The sequence below is a fragment of the Lynx rufus genome, unplaced genomic scaffold (genome assembly GCF_022079265.1).
Source record: "Lynx rufus isolate CCGP_SWC_20201006 ecotype Redwood Valley unplaced genomic scaffold, mLynRuf1.p SCAF_5, whole genome shotgun sequence".
Classification (NCBI taxonomy): domain Eukaryota; kingdom Metazoa; phylum Chordata; class Mammalia; order Carnivora; family Felidae; genus Lynx; species Lynx rufus.
Window position 1 is genome coordinate 129819283 of NW_025814867.1, and position 13302 is coordinate 129832584.

A 13302-nucleotide genomic window follows, 5' to 3' on the forward strand; every position below is an offset into this window, starting at 1 on the left:
GGAAGAAATCCACTCTCTGCACCTCTACATTCTGTCCTCATGGTTGAGAGGAGGGGAAAAGAGAAGTGTCCCTTGATCAGCAGTGGAGTCCTAGAAGCTATTTCCTAGAAATACCCCATGAGATGTAAAGATCCCAGAAAAAGTTTTTTAAAAAGTTACAATGATGTTTAGGCAGAAGGGGCCGTGGGCAGACTCATGAGAGGATGTTTGCACTCCAGACATGAGCAAGAAGCAACATTGGACTTGTGGGCCTCAATGAGTCCTGCAGAAATAGCAAAGGAGAGGCAGACAGTCAACTGAACACCTGACTACCATCCATCCCCACGCTCTGACTCTGCTTACCAAAGCTGTGCTCTAACACCCAGATGCCTTCTTCAGCACTAAAGCACCACTCTCCCAGCTCCTACGGGTGCTGACAGCTGACTCCTTGCGGAAATGTCACAGGTGAATAAAAACATCTTAAACAAGTTCACAGACCCTTCTCAGAGACAGCCGGTATCCAAAGACTGGCAAATGTGGGTGTATAAAGTCCTGGCTACTTTACTCCAAATTAGGATAATTTGAGACCCATCAGAGTCAAGCTACCAAAAAAAAAGGGGGTGAGAGGAGGGAGGAAAATTAATTTATCAAAGACAATAATTATTCCTAATAGAGTGACATCAAAATTGCAATTAAACACAACTTTAATGATTAGTTAAATAAAAAGTTTAACTCCAGTGGGATATAGAAGAGATTGGTAATGGCTTTGACTCCAGGGCAAGGAACTCTGGATAGATGTATTTTTAGTAAATTTTGATTCACTGTCATGTCGAGAGATTAAACCCTTAAATAAGGAATAGAAAATTCTTTGTGACAACATTACACATATATTTCAAAAGTTCTGTAATTCATACAATGTATACAGACATGAAACATATGGCCTAGAAACCCTGTTATATATGCTAAAGGGGTCTTAACTGATAAAAAGACATTGATATAAAAAAATGCATGTGATGCATTTGATTAAATTATTTCATGAAATGTGAGAATTTCTAAAAATGTCAAAGAAATCTAAATGCCTTACATAATATGTATGATTAATAAATATTATAAGTAGATAATTTATTTTTATTCACAGCATAACTTACATGTTCAATTTTTATATTCAATTGTACTCACTTGAAAATTGAGGAGATTTCTAACCCTGTTTCCCCTCGCCCACAGGGGGATGTAAGCAGATATATATATAGTTGTAAGTCAGCGAGTTTTCTTAGGAAAAAGGAGAAAATAAAAATAACATTGAAGATCCTTTATCGTGATGTCTATTTAAAAAGAAAAAAAAGGAACAAACAAAAAAATCCTTATTCTGGAGAACAAATGACAGAGATAGGATGCAATTCAGAGCTACCAAGGATGGACCTAACTCACTTGGAATATATATGATTGGCAGGCATGGATTTGCAAAGCACTTCTACTAGCTGCCCCTCAAATAGCAGGTACCAGCCAGATTGACCTCTACTATGTACATCAACTCATCCTGCTGTTTTCCTCACATCTCTGCTATTGCCGGAAGATAAAGTCTATTAAGCTTTTTAAACTAAAGCCCACGCAATTGTTAAGTGGATGATCTACAGTAATCCTCAATAGTTTCTCTTATTTTGCCCCTCACTCCATTTGAGCCTGCTTACGGAACTTCCGCTAGATTTTCACTTTGATGGGGCTGCAAAGGGGGTCTCAACATATTTAGAAAAAGGATGAAAAAATGATGTCATATTAGAAGGCTATATCTATACAACACATAAACTTTTCTTTCTCTCCTGCCAGAAAGTTGTGACAAAATGCAAAGCATTGCTATGCTGAATTTCTCCATCTTCTTGGAGATGCTTGCCGTCCTCACCTAACATCTTTTATTATCCTACTCCGTGTGCCCAGGGCCCCAGCACCAAGGTAGGAAACAACTCTTTCAGTAAAGGATATGAAAGATACATCCTTTTGAAAATATAAGTATGTTCATGCCCTGTTCTTACCTGAGAATTTTAAGTAGATCTATTTATAGTAAATCCTTTTCTGTGATACACAAAACTTCATATAATCTCACCTGCCTGTATCACCTCTGTTCTTCCTTCCTGCCTCTCATTCTACAACTGTACCATACTCTTCTATATTTCTCTCTTTGCATGTACTAATCCCTAACCATCCATCAAGAACCAATTTTATTTGTTTGTTTTTAAAAAGAATTGATTATTTGTTGAACTGGGGCAGATTAGATAACAACGAATTTTAAGTTTACATCTTTTTTTAATATTTGAGAGAGAGAGAGAGAGAATGAGAACAAGCAGGGGAGAGGCAGAGAGAGAGGGAGATACAGAATCTGAAGCAGGCTCCAGGCTCTGAGCTGTCAGCACAGAGCCCAATGTGGGGCTCAAACTCCTGAACCAAGAGATCATGACCTGAGCTGAAGTCAGATGTTTAACCAACTGAGCCCCTCAGACACCCCCAAGCTTACATCTTGTAATTCAATTTTGAAGTGCTTTCACATACACACACACACACACACACACACACACACACACACACACACACTGGCATTGCAATAGTTGTCTTAAGGTAAAATAGTCACCTTAAACTGTTGTAAGTAATTTTACCCAAGACTGAAAAGCTGTTTGTCCTGAACAAGAAAACCTGTAACATATTCAAATTAATTATATAAAACTCATTAGTTTTCTCTTTATAAAGAACCCCCCCACCAAAAAAAGTACAAGTAACTAATATACCTCAGTCACAATATAATTCTGGATCATCCCCTCACCACTACCAAATGTTTCTTTTATTTTAAGCCTGTCATCAGAGACCAAGAGAATTTTTTTCATTTTATACAAGACAAAACCCACATGTGCCAAAAAAGAAAGGCCCAAGAGAAACAAAAACAAAATCCTAGTACTGACAATGATATTCAGTACCCTAATTAAACAAAGGCCAAACGGCCACTGATAAAACAGTGGCTGTGTATCATGGCAATTACATTCAAGGGACTTTAACCCTTTGGCATCAGAAATCTAGATTTTCCCAATTTCATGAATGCGTGTTTCCTACATGCTGAGAGTAGAGAATGTGGATGTGCCCGCATAGCAAGGAAAGAGGTACTGTTTGTTGCAATATAGAGAGAACTAGCTTTAGGAGAGACTTCTTACAAGGCTAGGCAGAAACCGAAAAATGGTTATTAGCTGGTTGTGTCATCAATTTAATTGGAAGTGATTGAGTCCTAAGGTTCAAAATACCAATTTGGTGTGTGTGGGGGGGGGTAGTTGGGTTAAGACTTATCTTTAGGGGCGCCTGGGTGGCACAGTCGGTTAAGCGTCCGACTTCAGCCAGGTCACGATCTCGCGGTCCGTGAGTTCGAGCCCCGCGTCAGGCTCTGGGCTGATGGCTCAGAGCCTGGAGCCTGCTTCCGATTCTGTGTCTCCCTCTCTCTCTGCCCCTCCCCCGTTCATGCTCTGTCTCTCTCTGTCCCAAAAATAAATAAACGTTGAAAAAAAAAAGTTTAAAAAAGACTTATCTTTAAAGAAAAAGCAAGAGAGACAAGCATAAAAGTACCAACCTGATAACATACTCCTGTCAGAGCTCTGCCAACAGGATGCGTGCAAAATGTCAAGGTTCAGACTGTTGCTTCTCATAAGGACTGAACAGAATGAATCTTTAATACTTGAACTGCAGGGTAAGGGATCCAAAGAATGCAGTCCTTTTAGTTAAAGTACTGTCAGTAACGTACTATTCCAAACAAACCCCATTTTATCGTGAACACAAAAGGAAGATATAATCGGGACTATATGCCTATCTTTCACTTACAGGTTTTGAGTTCTGACAGACCTGTATAATGCAGGCAGAATTCAAATAAGAAATTATGCCAATCGATTGTCAGATCTTCACTATAACTTTCCTAAAAAGGCGTTTTCACTCGATACCTTTTTTTTTTTTTTTTAGCTTATTTATTTTGAGAGAGCAGGGGAGAGCCAGAGAAAAGAAGAGAAAGAATCCCAAGCAGGCTCCACACTGTCAGCACAGAGCCCATATGGGGCTCAGTCTCACAAGATGTGAGATCATGACCTGAGCCAAAATCAAGAGTTAGATGCTTAACCAACTGAGCCACACAGGCGCTCCGCCCCCAATATCTATTAATCACAAAGAAACATAAGCTGTGAATATACAGTTCCAAAAGTAAAATTATAGAAACTAATGACATTATTATGACCTAGATATTTGGTAAACAGTGAATTATGATTTTGAGATCATCAAAAAAAGGCTTTCTGAACAATCTTCCACACTTCACAAAACTCTCTTCATGTAGTAGATCTGTCCCAGTGTCGTGGCAACTAGAACAAGAGCTTCAAAGAAGGACCAAAGGGCCACTCTGCTGTTTGTGTTGCCACTAATCACTCTGTGTATTCTCTCCGAACTTGTATTGCCACTGCCAACTCATCAATCATTTCTTCTAGCTTGTTCTCATGAGCTTCTCTTTCCATGCCTTGTCCTTTGGGGACTTCCCCAATATCAGTGGTGAACATCATTCTTTGGAGTCATGGTAGACATCCTGTCCCTAAAACAAAACTTAATATGTTCCATCCATATGAGCAGCCAATATGTATTTCCCACTGATCAATCTGTCTCCTTTATAAATTCTTTTATTGTCAGGCCCTGTAATTTCCACATCTATGTCCAGGAAGCCACCCTTGGCCACCTGGAAGATGAGGCCCATGTTGATGCCTGAGGCGACCCGCAGTCCTCTGCATGCACATCAATGCCCATGAAGTAGCCCAAGGCTGTGGCCTGAAGGGTGGCCACGAGCACCAGCCACTCAGGGATCATCACCATGGCGAGACTGGGACTGAAGCCAGGACCCAGAGCAGGGCTTCCAGAGCCACCACCACCACCACTGCCACCACTGCCTCCTCAACCACCATCACCTCAGCTCCTTCATCAAGAACCAATTTAATCATCTCTGTTATCCACCAAGCCTTCCCTAACCTCCTCTGCTGAGACTGATACTCAGCCTTTCTCTACGCCGCCTCTTGGAGTAATCATTATTTCTGCAGCTACTGAGGGGGTTTTGGAGTGACGGGGGTTTGGAGGTGACAGCAAAGAAAGAATTCTTGAAGACGTCTGTGGTGCAAAAAGGTAATTTTATTACAGCACTGGGACAGGACGAGTGGGCAGAAAGAGCTGCGCTGGGGTTGTGAAGAATGACTGGTTATATGCTATGGAGTTGGGGAGACAAAATCAAGAGGAAGGTTCTTAATGGGATCTATCTATATGCTAAAGAAGACTCAAAGATGACTGGATGCCTAGCTAGTGTCAAACTAAGGTTGTTTACCTGTAGAAAAGCGTTATCATTAAAACAGTAAGGAGTTCCTGGAGATTAGGCTATTGATAAGATTGCCTCTTTCTTGATAAGATTGCCTCTTTCTTGTAATGTACTAAGATGTCTGTAAACTGATGGAGACTCTATCAGTTTAATCCTTTGTTTTCTGTCCTTTCCTTTGTTCACCCAGGAGAGCCTGAAGAATATCAGCCATCTCCCACTTGGGGGAGCGGGATATTGTTAGCTTGTGTTTGGCCCTCAGCTTGCCTTATGCTCCCTCCATCAGTTATCACGTGGTATATCACAACATATGTTTATACAAACAAGTAGCTTTCTCATTACAATATAAATTCTTTGAGTCTAAGAATTCAAGCTTTTCCATTTTTGTACTCCAAATACCTGTCATAGTTAAGGAAGGCTTATTGAAGAGATTGATTGAGATGTTTAAGTACACAGTAACCACACTCTTTTCAAGGAGATGCATGAAAAACACTTAAGTGTTTTCAAAATATTTTAAAGCTTCAAGGGCAAGACTTCAGGGATACACCCTCTAAAAAGTATTTCAAGAAATAGCCATGACAATATTGTAGGAGATTAGCAAAGCTGGAGGAGCAAAGCTGCCTGACTTTGAGACTTACTATAAAGCAACAGTAATCAAGACAGGGTGGTATTGGCAGAAGAATTGACAAATAGATCACTGGAACAGAATAGATAATGCAGAAATAGACTCACATAAATACAGCCAGCTGATTTTGGATAAAGTAACAAAGGTAATACAGTGAAGCAAAGATTGTCTTTTCAACAATGGTTGAATAATGGAACAAGTGAACATCCACAGGCAAAAAAAAAAAAAAAAATGTATCTAGACAATGATCTTACCCTTCAGAAAAATCAACTCAAAATGGATCATATATTTAAATGTAAAATGAAAAGCTATTAGACTCCTAGAAAATAACATAGGAAAAAAACTTAGACAACTTTTGGCATGACCATGACTTTTTAGATACAACATTAAAGGCAGGATCCATGAATATAATAATTGATAAACTAGACTTCATTATAATTAAAAACTTCTGCCCTCTGAAAGACAATGCCAAGAGAGTGAGAAGACCAAGCTACAGACTGGGGGAAAATATTTATAAAAGACACATCTGATAAAGGACTTATCCAAAATATACAAAAAAGTCTTAAAACCCAACAATAAGAAAATGAACAACCCAACTGAAAAATGTAAAAAAGACCTTAATACACACCTCACAAAGAAGATATATGGATAGCAAATAAGCATGTGAAAATATGCTCAACATCAAGTGGCATCAGGGAAGTAAAAATTAAAACAACAGTGAGATTCCACTACATATCTATTAAAATGGCCAAAATCCACAACACCGACAATACCAAATGCTGGTGAGAATATGTAACAACAGAACTCTCATTCATTGCTAGTGACAGTACAAAATGGTATAGCCATTTTGGAAGACAGTTTAGCAATTTCTTATAAAACCAAACATACTCTTATCATACAGTCTAGCAATTGTAGTACTTAGCATTTACCCAAAGGAATGGAAAACTTATGTCTACACAAAAACCTACACATTAGTGTTTATAACATTTTGATGCATAATTGATAAAACTTTAAGGAAGATGTCCTTCAGTCAGTGAATGGATAAATAAACTGTAATATATCTAGACAAATGGGATATTATTCAGTGCTAAAAAGAAATGAGTTACCAAGCCATGAAAAGACATGGAGGAATCTCAAATGAATATTTTTAACTGAAAGAATCCAATCTGAAAAGGCTATATATTGTATGATTCCCTTCAAAAAAACAAACAAACAAAAAACTATGGAAACAGTAAAAACCAAAACTATAGAAACAATAAAAAGACAAGTGGTTGCCATGGATTGGGGAAAAACAAAGGATAAATAAATAGAGCACAGAGAATTTTTAAGGTCATGAAAATACCTTGACTGATATCATAGTGATCGATATATGTCAGGATACATTTGTCCAAGCCCATAGAATGTACAGCACCAATAATGTAAACTATGTAAACCATAATGTCAACAGTGGACTTTGTGTGATTATGAGGGATCAATGTAGATTCATCAACTGTAACAAATGTATCACTTTGGTGGGGGATGTTGATAAGGAGGGAGGCTCTGCAAGTGTGTGAGCAGAGGTGTTAGAAGGTGGAGGAGGGGAAGTATGCTCCACATTAGGAAGGCACTTTGAGACCAAAAAACAAAGCAAGTCCCTCCTGCAGTTTACACAATTTTATTCAAGGTAACTTACTGACTGGCGATAAGGCAGGCAGATGATCCAGATGCTAGGCAGCTCTTCTCCCGCAAATCTGGATCTTAATCTACTGATTGTATAGAAGGAGAGGATACTAGTTATCTAAAGTGATGCCATCTGTGTGCTAGAGGAGAGGGAGGGGAAAGAACTATGTTATCTCTAATAGTTATCTGACCAACTTTAGGGAAGATCAGAACAAGCCTTCCTGCACTGAGGTCAGGATATACAATAACCTTCAAGGGGCCTGGAACATGTAGCCCCAAGGAAGGTCATTGCAAGTATGTAAAAAAGACAGAAGGCCAAATGTGGTCAGTATTGTCAGCATCCCTACAAGAGGTATACAAAAAAATCTTTGTACCTTCTCCTCACTCTTGCTTTGAAGCTTAAACTGCTCTAAAAAAATAATAATAATAAAGTTTTAATAAAAGAAAATGTTTCAGGCAGTGTCTGAATTGAGACCATGTGGATTACAATCAAGCCAGATGACCAGCTTCTAATGACCTCATAGCACAACCTTGCCCTGACATATATTGTCCACACAGCATGGCTGCTCTGTAACTGCTAAAGTAGCTGACACCAATGACCAATGAACAATACCTTGCTTCTTGCCTCTACTACATGTAAAGGGAGTGGTTACCCCACATCCAGGTAATAGTGTATTATTCTGTTATGTGCTAGGCATTATAATTTCTTCATCCTCACACCACCCCTGTGAAGAAAGCATGATTATTATCACCGTTTGTCAGCTGAGGAAACTGAGGCAGAGAGCTTAAGTAGTCAGATGAAGACCACACGGATGGTGTGTGGCAGATTCAAGATTTGAACTCGGGAAGCCTAGCTTCTGGGCTTGGACCTGAAACCACTGTCAGTCACCACAGACCTGTTGTAGGAGTCCTCTCCCACAGAGTCAGAATCCTAGGCATTCCAGGTCTGTGCAAATGCACTCAGAAGGGTTTAAGACATGAAGTCCTGAAGGACGACCACTAACCTTCTGTAGCTTATTTTGTAAAATGGGATTTCAGGGAGGAACTAGTGACAGTAACAGAGGCACAGCATATTTTCTCTTATAAATTTATTCATCACAACGTTTTATGCCTGAACACATAGTTTGTATGCTCATTGCACAGTTATAAATAGATACACTCAATCTGGTAAAATGTACAGAAAGTGGGCAGAGTATTTATAATCTTGAGAAAATGCTTCAAAAAGAATCCCATTCTCAGGCTGTTTTGGCTCAGATATAGGGACATTCATGGACCAGACTCCTTACCTCTTGCTTGGTATCCTTGAATGTAGGTATTCCAGGTTGAGTCTACTTTTGTTCCTAATACCATAGCAGTTGGTACATCCTGGAGTTCTACAGAGTTCTTCTGTCTAATTTAGATATTCTGATATCCAGGCAGTTCTTACCATTAAGGGATGATACTTCATGGGCATTTCTGTTGAGATATTTCTTCTCAAAGGCCAATTCCATTTTACCCACCTACATTTGAAAATGAACCATTTAATTCATTTATTCTAATCTTTTTCTTTGCAGTCTAACAATTTTATAACATAAAATAAACTCTACACTCATTATGACAACTAGGAATAATGACTGGCATTATTTTTGCATGTCACTTCACAATATTATTATCATTTTTTTCTTTATAATATAAAGTTAATACCTCTTAGTTATTTCAATCATTCCTATTTAAACTAGTACTAAATAAAATTAAATTCATAGAATCCTTCCAGACTCAGAAATTGGAGTGTTTCTTAATACCATTTTAGAATATGATAGCATACTGGTGGTGCATTATTATGTAGAAAAATAACTGGTTAAGAAAAACTGGGTTTAAAAAAAACTGGATTTGGGGGTGTTTGTGGGTATCTAATTTCTGCCCAATTTATAAGCACTGGCTGCCTTTTTTGAATATCTATTCAAGAACATCTGTATAGGAAACAGGATTATAGATTAGTGTCTCCTTTTGGAGCAAAGGAAAGGCTTGCTTACTGTCCAGTGTAATATAGAAAATGTCTCTCTCTTTGGGGAAAAGTTCTGGCACATGAGATGCCATAATAGAAGATGTAGGTTCCCTAAGCTTGTGGCTGTCCTCCTGCGGTACCACGTACAGGCATTACTTGGCCCCTTTGTGTTGTCCTGTGAGAGCTGTGTACTCCCGCTATGCTGTTGCTATGAGCAATAGTTTGTTGTTGTCCCCACCCCCCCGCCACCTCTGAGCCAGAAGTCCTATGTCTTTAGTGAATATCCATAAAACTGTGGCAAGAAAACTTGTTAGCTTGCAAGTAGGGTAATGTCTCAGACCCTTCTAAGTTATTGACAGATATGATCTGAAAAATTTAACGTGTATTTTTATACATATATACATGTGTGATGTGGGGAGAGAAAAAGAGAAACTAAGAGGAAATGCTAATAGGGATAGGATTTTATGATTTTTGAGTTCCACTCCTTTTGTTTGTCCATTTTTCTGCCACTGATATAAACATAAAAAAATCAATGTTTCATACAAATAACATAGGTATACTCTATTGTCAATGTGAATTATATCTCTTTTACAGTTGTAGTTTCAGTGCTTTCAAACTTAGTAATATAAAGAAGTTGTTAATTTCTCTATATTCTTTTACATCCTACCACTCTCCAGCATTTTATTTGTTATAAGGGTAGCTGATTGTATTGTGTTTTGTTGTGAGGCAGTATTACCATCAACAAATAACTTTAGAAATGAGTACTCAGTTAGTGGTGCTTGTAGTTGGTAGTAGTACATAATACAATATGTTACTAGAGTGTATTACATAAAATACCTATATAAGCTACACATCATATATCTTCTTTGTTGTCTATCAAATTTATACGTGTTTTATTATGCATATGTTTCCAGTTCACATTTTAATTGGGCAAAACTTCCAGATAAAAATACTACTAATAGTGTTAACAGGTTACCTTACCTTGACTATGATTTCAACAAGAGTAGCTTGACTGTTGTATTATTAATTAAAATGAAAGCTTTCCTTTTATTTGTAGTTTAATAAAGTTTTATTTTGTCCTCCCATTTTTTGAGATGAGTTTTAGGTTTTGTACTGGGTTGAAGAGTATCTCCCCAAGTCCACATCCATTCAAACCCTAAGAATGTGACATTATTTGAAAATTGGGTTTTTGCAGATGTAATTAGTTAAGATGAGGTCATGCTGGAGCTTTCCTTCCCTCAACTTCCATATCTAATAAGTGGCATGACCTAGTTCTACCTTCAGAATACTTGAGCTAACCACTACGTCCAACAAAACAAACACACAACGGCAACAAAAACATCACAGACCAAGCCACCATGATCACACAGCCTTCTTAGTGGTTTCTCTGCTTCCAAACTTACCTGCCTACCTAAGGTGCCCTTCCAGTAATGAAACACAGCCAATGTTATTCTCATGTGTGAATGATATTATTAATGGTTTCATATTATATTTAGAATATAATGCAAACTATTACCATGACCAAGAAGATGTTTAAAATCTGGCATCTGCCAATGTCATCATCCTCAACTCCTGCAATCATGCCTCTGGATTTCTAGACTCCCAGCTCCACTGGCCTTCTTCCTGTTTCTCCAACACACTTTCCTTCCTTGGGTCATTATACTTGCTATACCTTTGCTACAAATGTTGTTCCCTAGATCCTTACATGGGTGGTTCTGCCTTATCCCCCAGGTCTCTTCCAGGGAGGCTTGCCCTGACCATTTCAACTAACTCAGTCCCTCTAGTATCACTATCTCTTTTCACTGTTATTTTTTCTTACTGCCTTATCACTCTCTGAAATTATATTTTTGTTAATTTATATAGTCTTTGTCTTACCCACTAAAAACTAAGCTTTCTAAGTTCAAGAACCTGCTCACTTTGCTCATAGCTGTGTTTCCAATAAAATGTCAGGCACATAATAAACATTCGGTGTATGTTTGGATGAATGAATAAATGAATGAATGTTTATGTAAATGTATCTAATTTGCACATTCTGTAACACATCCTTCTAGAAGCACCACATAGTTTTTCTTGCTACCATCCATGGTATACCTACTCCATGTTTCAGAAAGTATATTGCTTAACTTTTGCTACATAACAAACCATCCCAACACAGTGCCTTGGTCTATTGCATTTCTTCAAGTCTGGGCCAATTCTACCAATCTTTCTGCTTGTGGTCAATCTGTTGAGTGGCAGTTGTTGGCTGAGGTGTATCATTTCTCTTCCATTCAGTGTCTCATCCTTCCAGCAGCTTAGCTTGAGCATTTTAACATGATGTCCCTGGGATCCAAGGGCAGGAAGTATTTGTCAGGTCTCAGGTTGGGTTACATTTGCTATTGTCCTAGTGGCCAAAGTAAGACACATGTTCAAGCCCAGATTCAGGGTTTGAGGGTATTACATATGGGAATGACTACTAGGAGATTTGAACAAACTAGGCAATATTACAGAAACAATCTACCACAGGTGGAAAGCCACATAGCCTGTCTATATTAATTTCCAATCATATAATTTTCCTGGTTTTGTGGGATACTGATGACTAAAAAGTCAAATAATGGAAGAGAATGTGAAGAGTGGAAATTTTCTTGCTCTCAGAAAGTTACGGATTTCCAGTAGGTAAATGTCTACACACCTCTAGTTGGAAAGTGAAATGGAATCACAGTGCAATGGGTCACCTCTCTACCTGCCCAATGAGGGCATAATGGGGATCAGCTCAATTACCTGCATGGATGTCCCATTTGTGTGTGATTATTATAACTTCCTGCTGAAATTTGGAATATTGTATTTAATTTCCCTATGCTGCAGATATTTTCAATCCTAGATTCTGTGTATTTCCTTGACTTGTTCAAATGAAAAGGAGGTAAGGGTGAATCTGGCACTACTGCTTGCCATCATCATAACCCTGAGGTGCTTTCCACATTTTTCTTTATATTAAAACTGTGCTTATATTCAAATCTATAAATATTGGTCAAGTGTTACTTTTTTTTGTACAGATTTTAGGAGAATATGATTGAAATAAGATAGTCTGTATGATCAGTAATTCATTATTTCATAGAAACTATATCTTGTGTTTCACAATGAAAGTTTTTCGGAGGGTGTCCTAGGCCATGTGGTTCTGAGAATACATTCCATTTAATCATTAAAATAAGATGTAATACTGATAAACTCTAATTCTCCTTCTCTCTCTCTCTCATCCCATACCCCCCTAACTTAAAAAAAGTGCTCTGCTAACAGTAAGCCCATTTTCCAAGTTATTCATTCTTCATTTACTTTGACAACCCTTATCTTGGAAACGTTCTCCATAGACATTTTCCCAATTAAACATGTCTCCTATCAATTGTTAAAGAGTAACACAAAATTAACAAGTATTGGAAAATAAAAAAACTCTTTGATAACTTATGACAAGTACAACTGAAAAAGGTCCAGTGATTTCAGAATCTATACCTTTCGCACACTTGTTGTGTGTGTTTTTTTTTCCTTTTCCCAGGTAGTTATTTTTAATAGGCCTGAATTTTTATCATTCTTCTATGTGTTTAGAGTGTTAATGTTTTAATATTTCAGTGATACGTGTGAAAGAATTTTTAAAATTCAGCTCTAAACGCAAAAATTATTCTTAAATACTCTGTTTTGACTAACATCATCTAATGTTAAAATCTGGTTTTA

General features: G+C 37.9%; 1 protein-coding gene and 1 pseudogene across 1 annotated transcript in view; both read right to left on the bottom strand.

Moving 5' to 3' along the window:
• Nucleotides 1-4302: 4302 nt before the first annotated feature.
• Nucleotides 4303-4848, bottom strand: LOC124527275 (transmembrane emp24 domain-containing protein 2-like; annotated as a pseudogene).
• Nucleotides 4849-9009: 4161 nt separating this feature from the next.
• Nucleotides 9010-13302, bottom strand: part of LIPI (lipase I) — a 56179-nt gene continuing 51886 nt past the window's right edge. Inside the window, exon 9 of the mRNA XM_047100359.1 lies at nucleotides 9010-9118. Coding sequence (XP_046956315.1) covers nucleotides 9010-9118 — 109 coding nt within the window. The remainder of the gene's footprint in view (nucleotides 9119-13302) is intronic.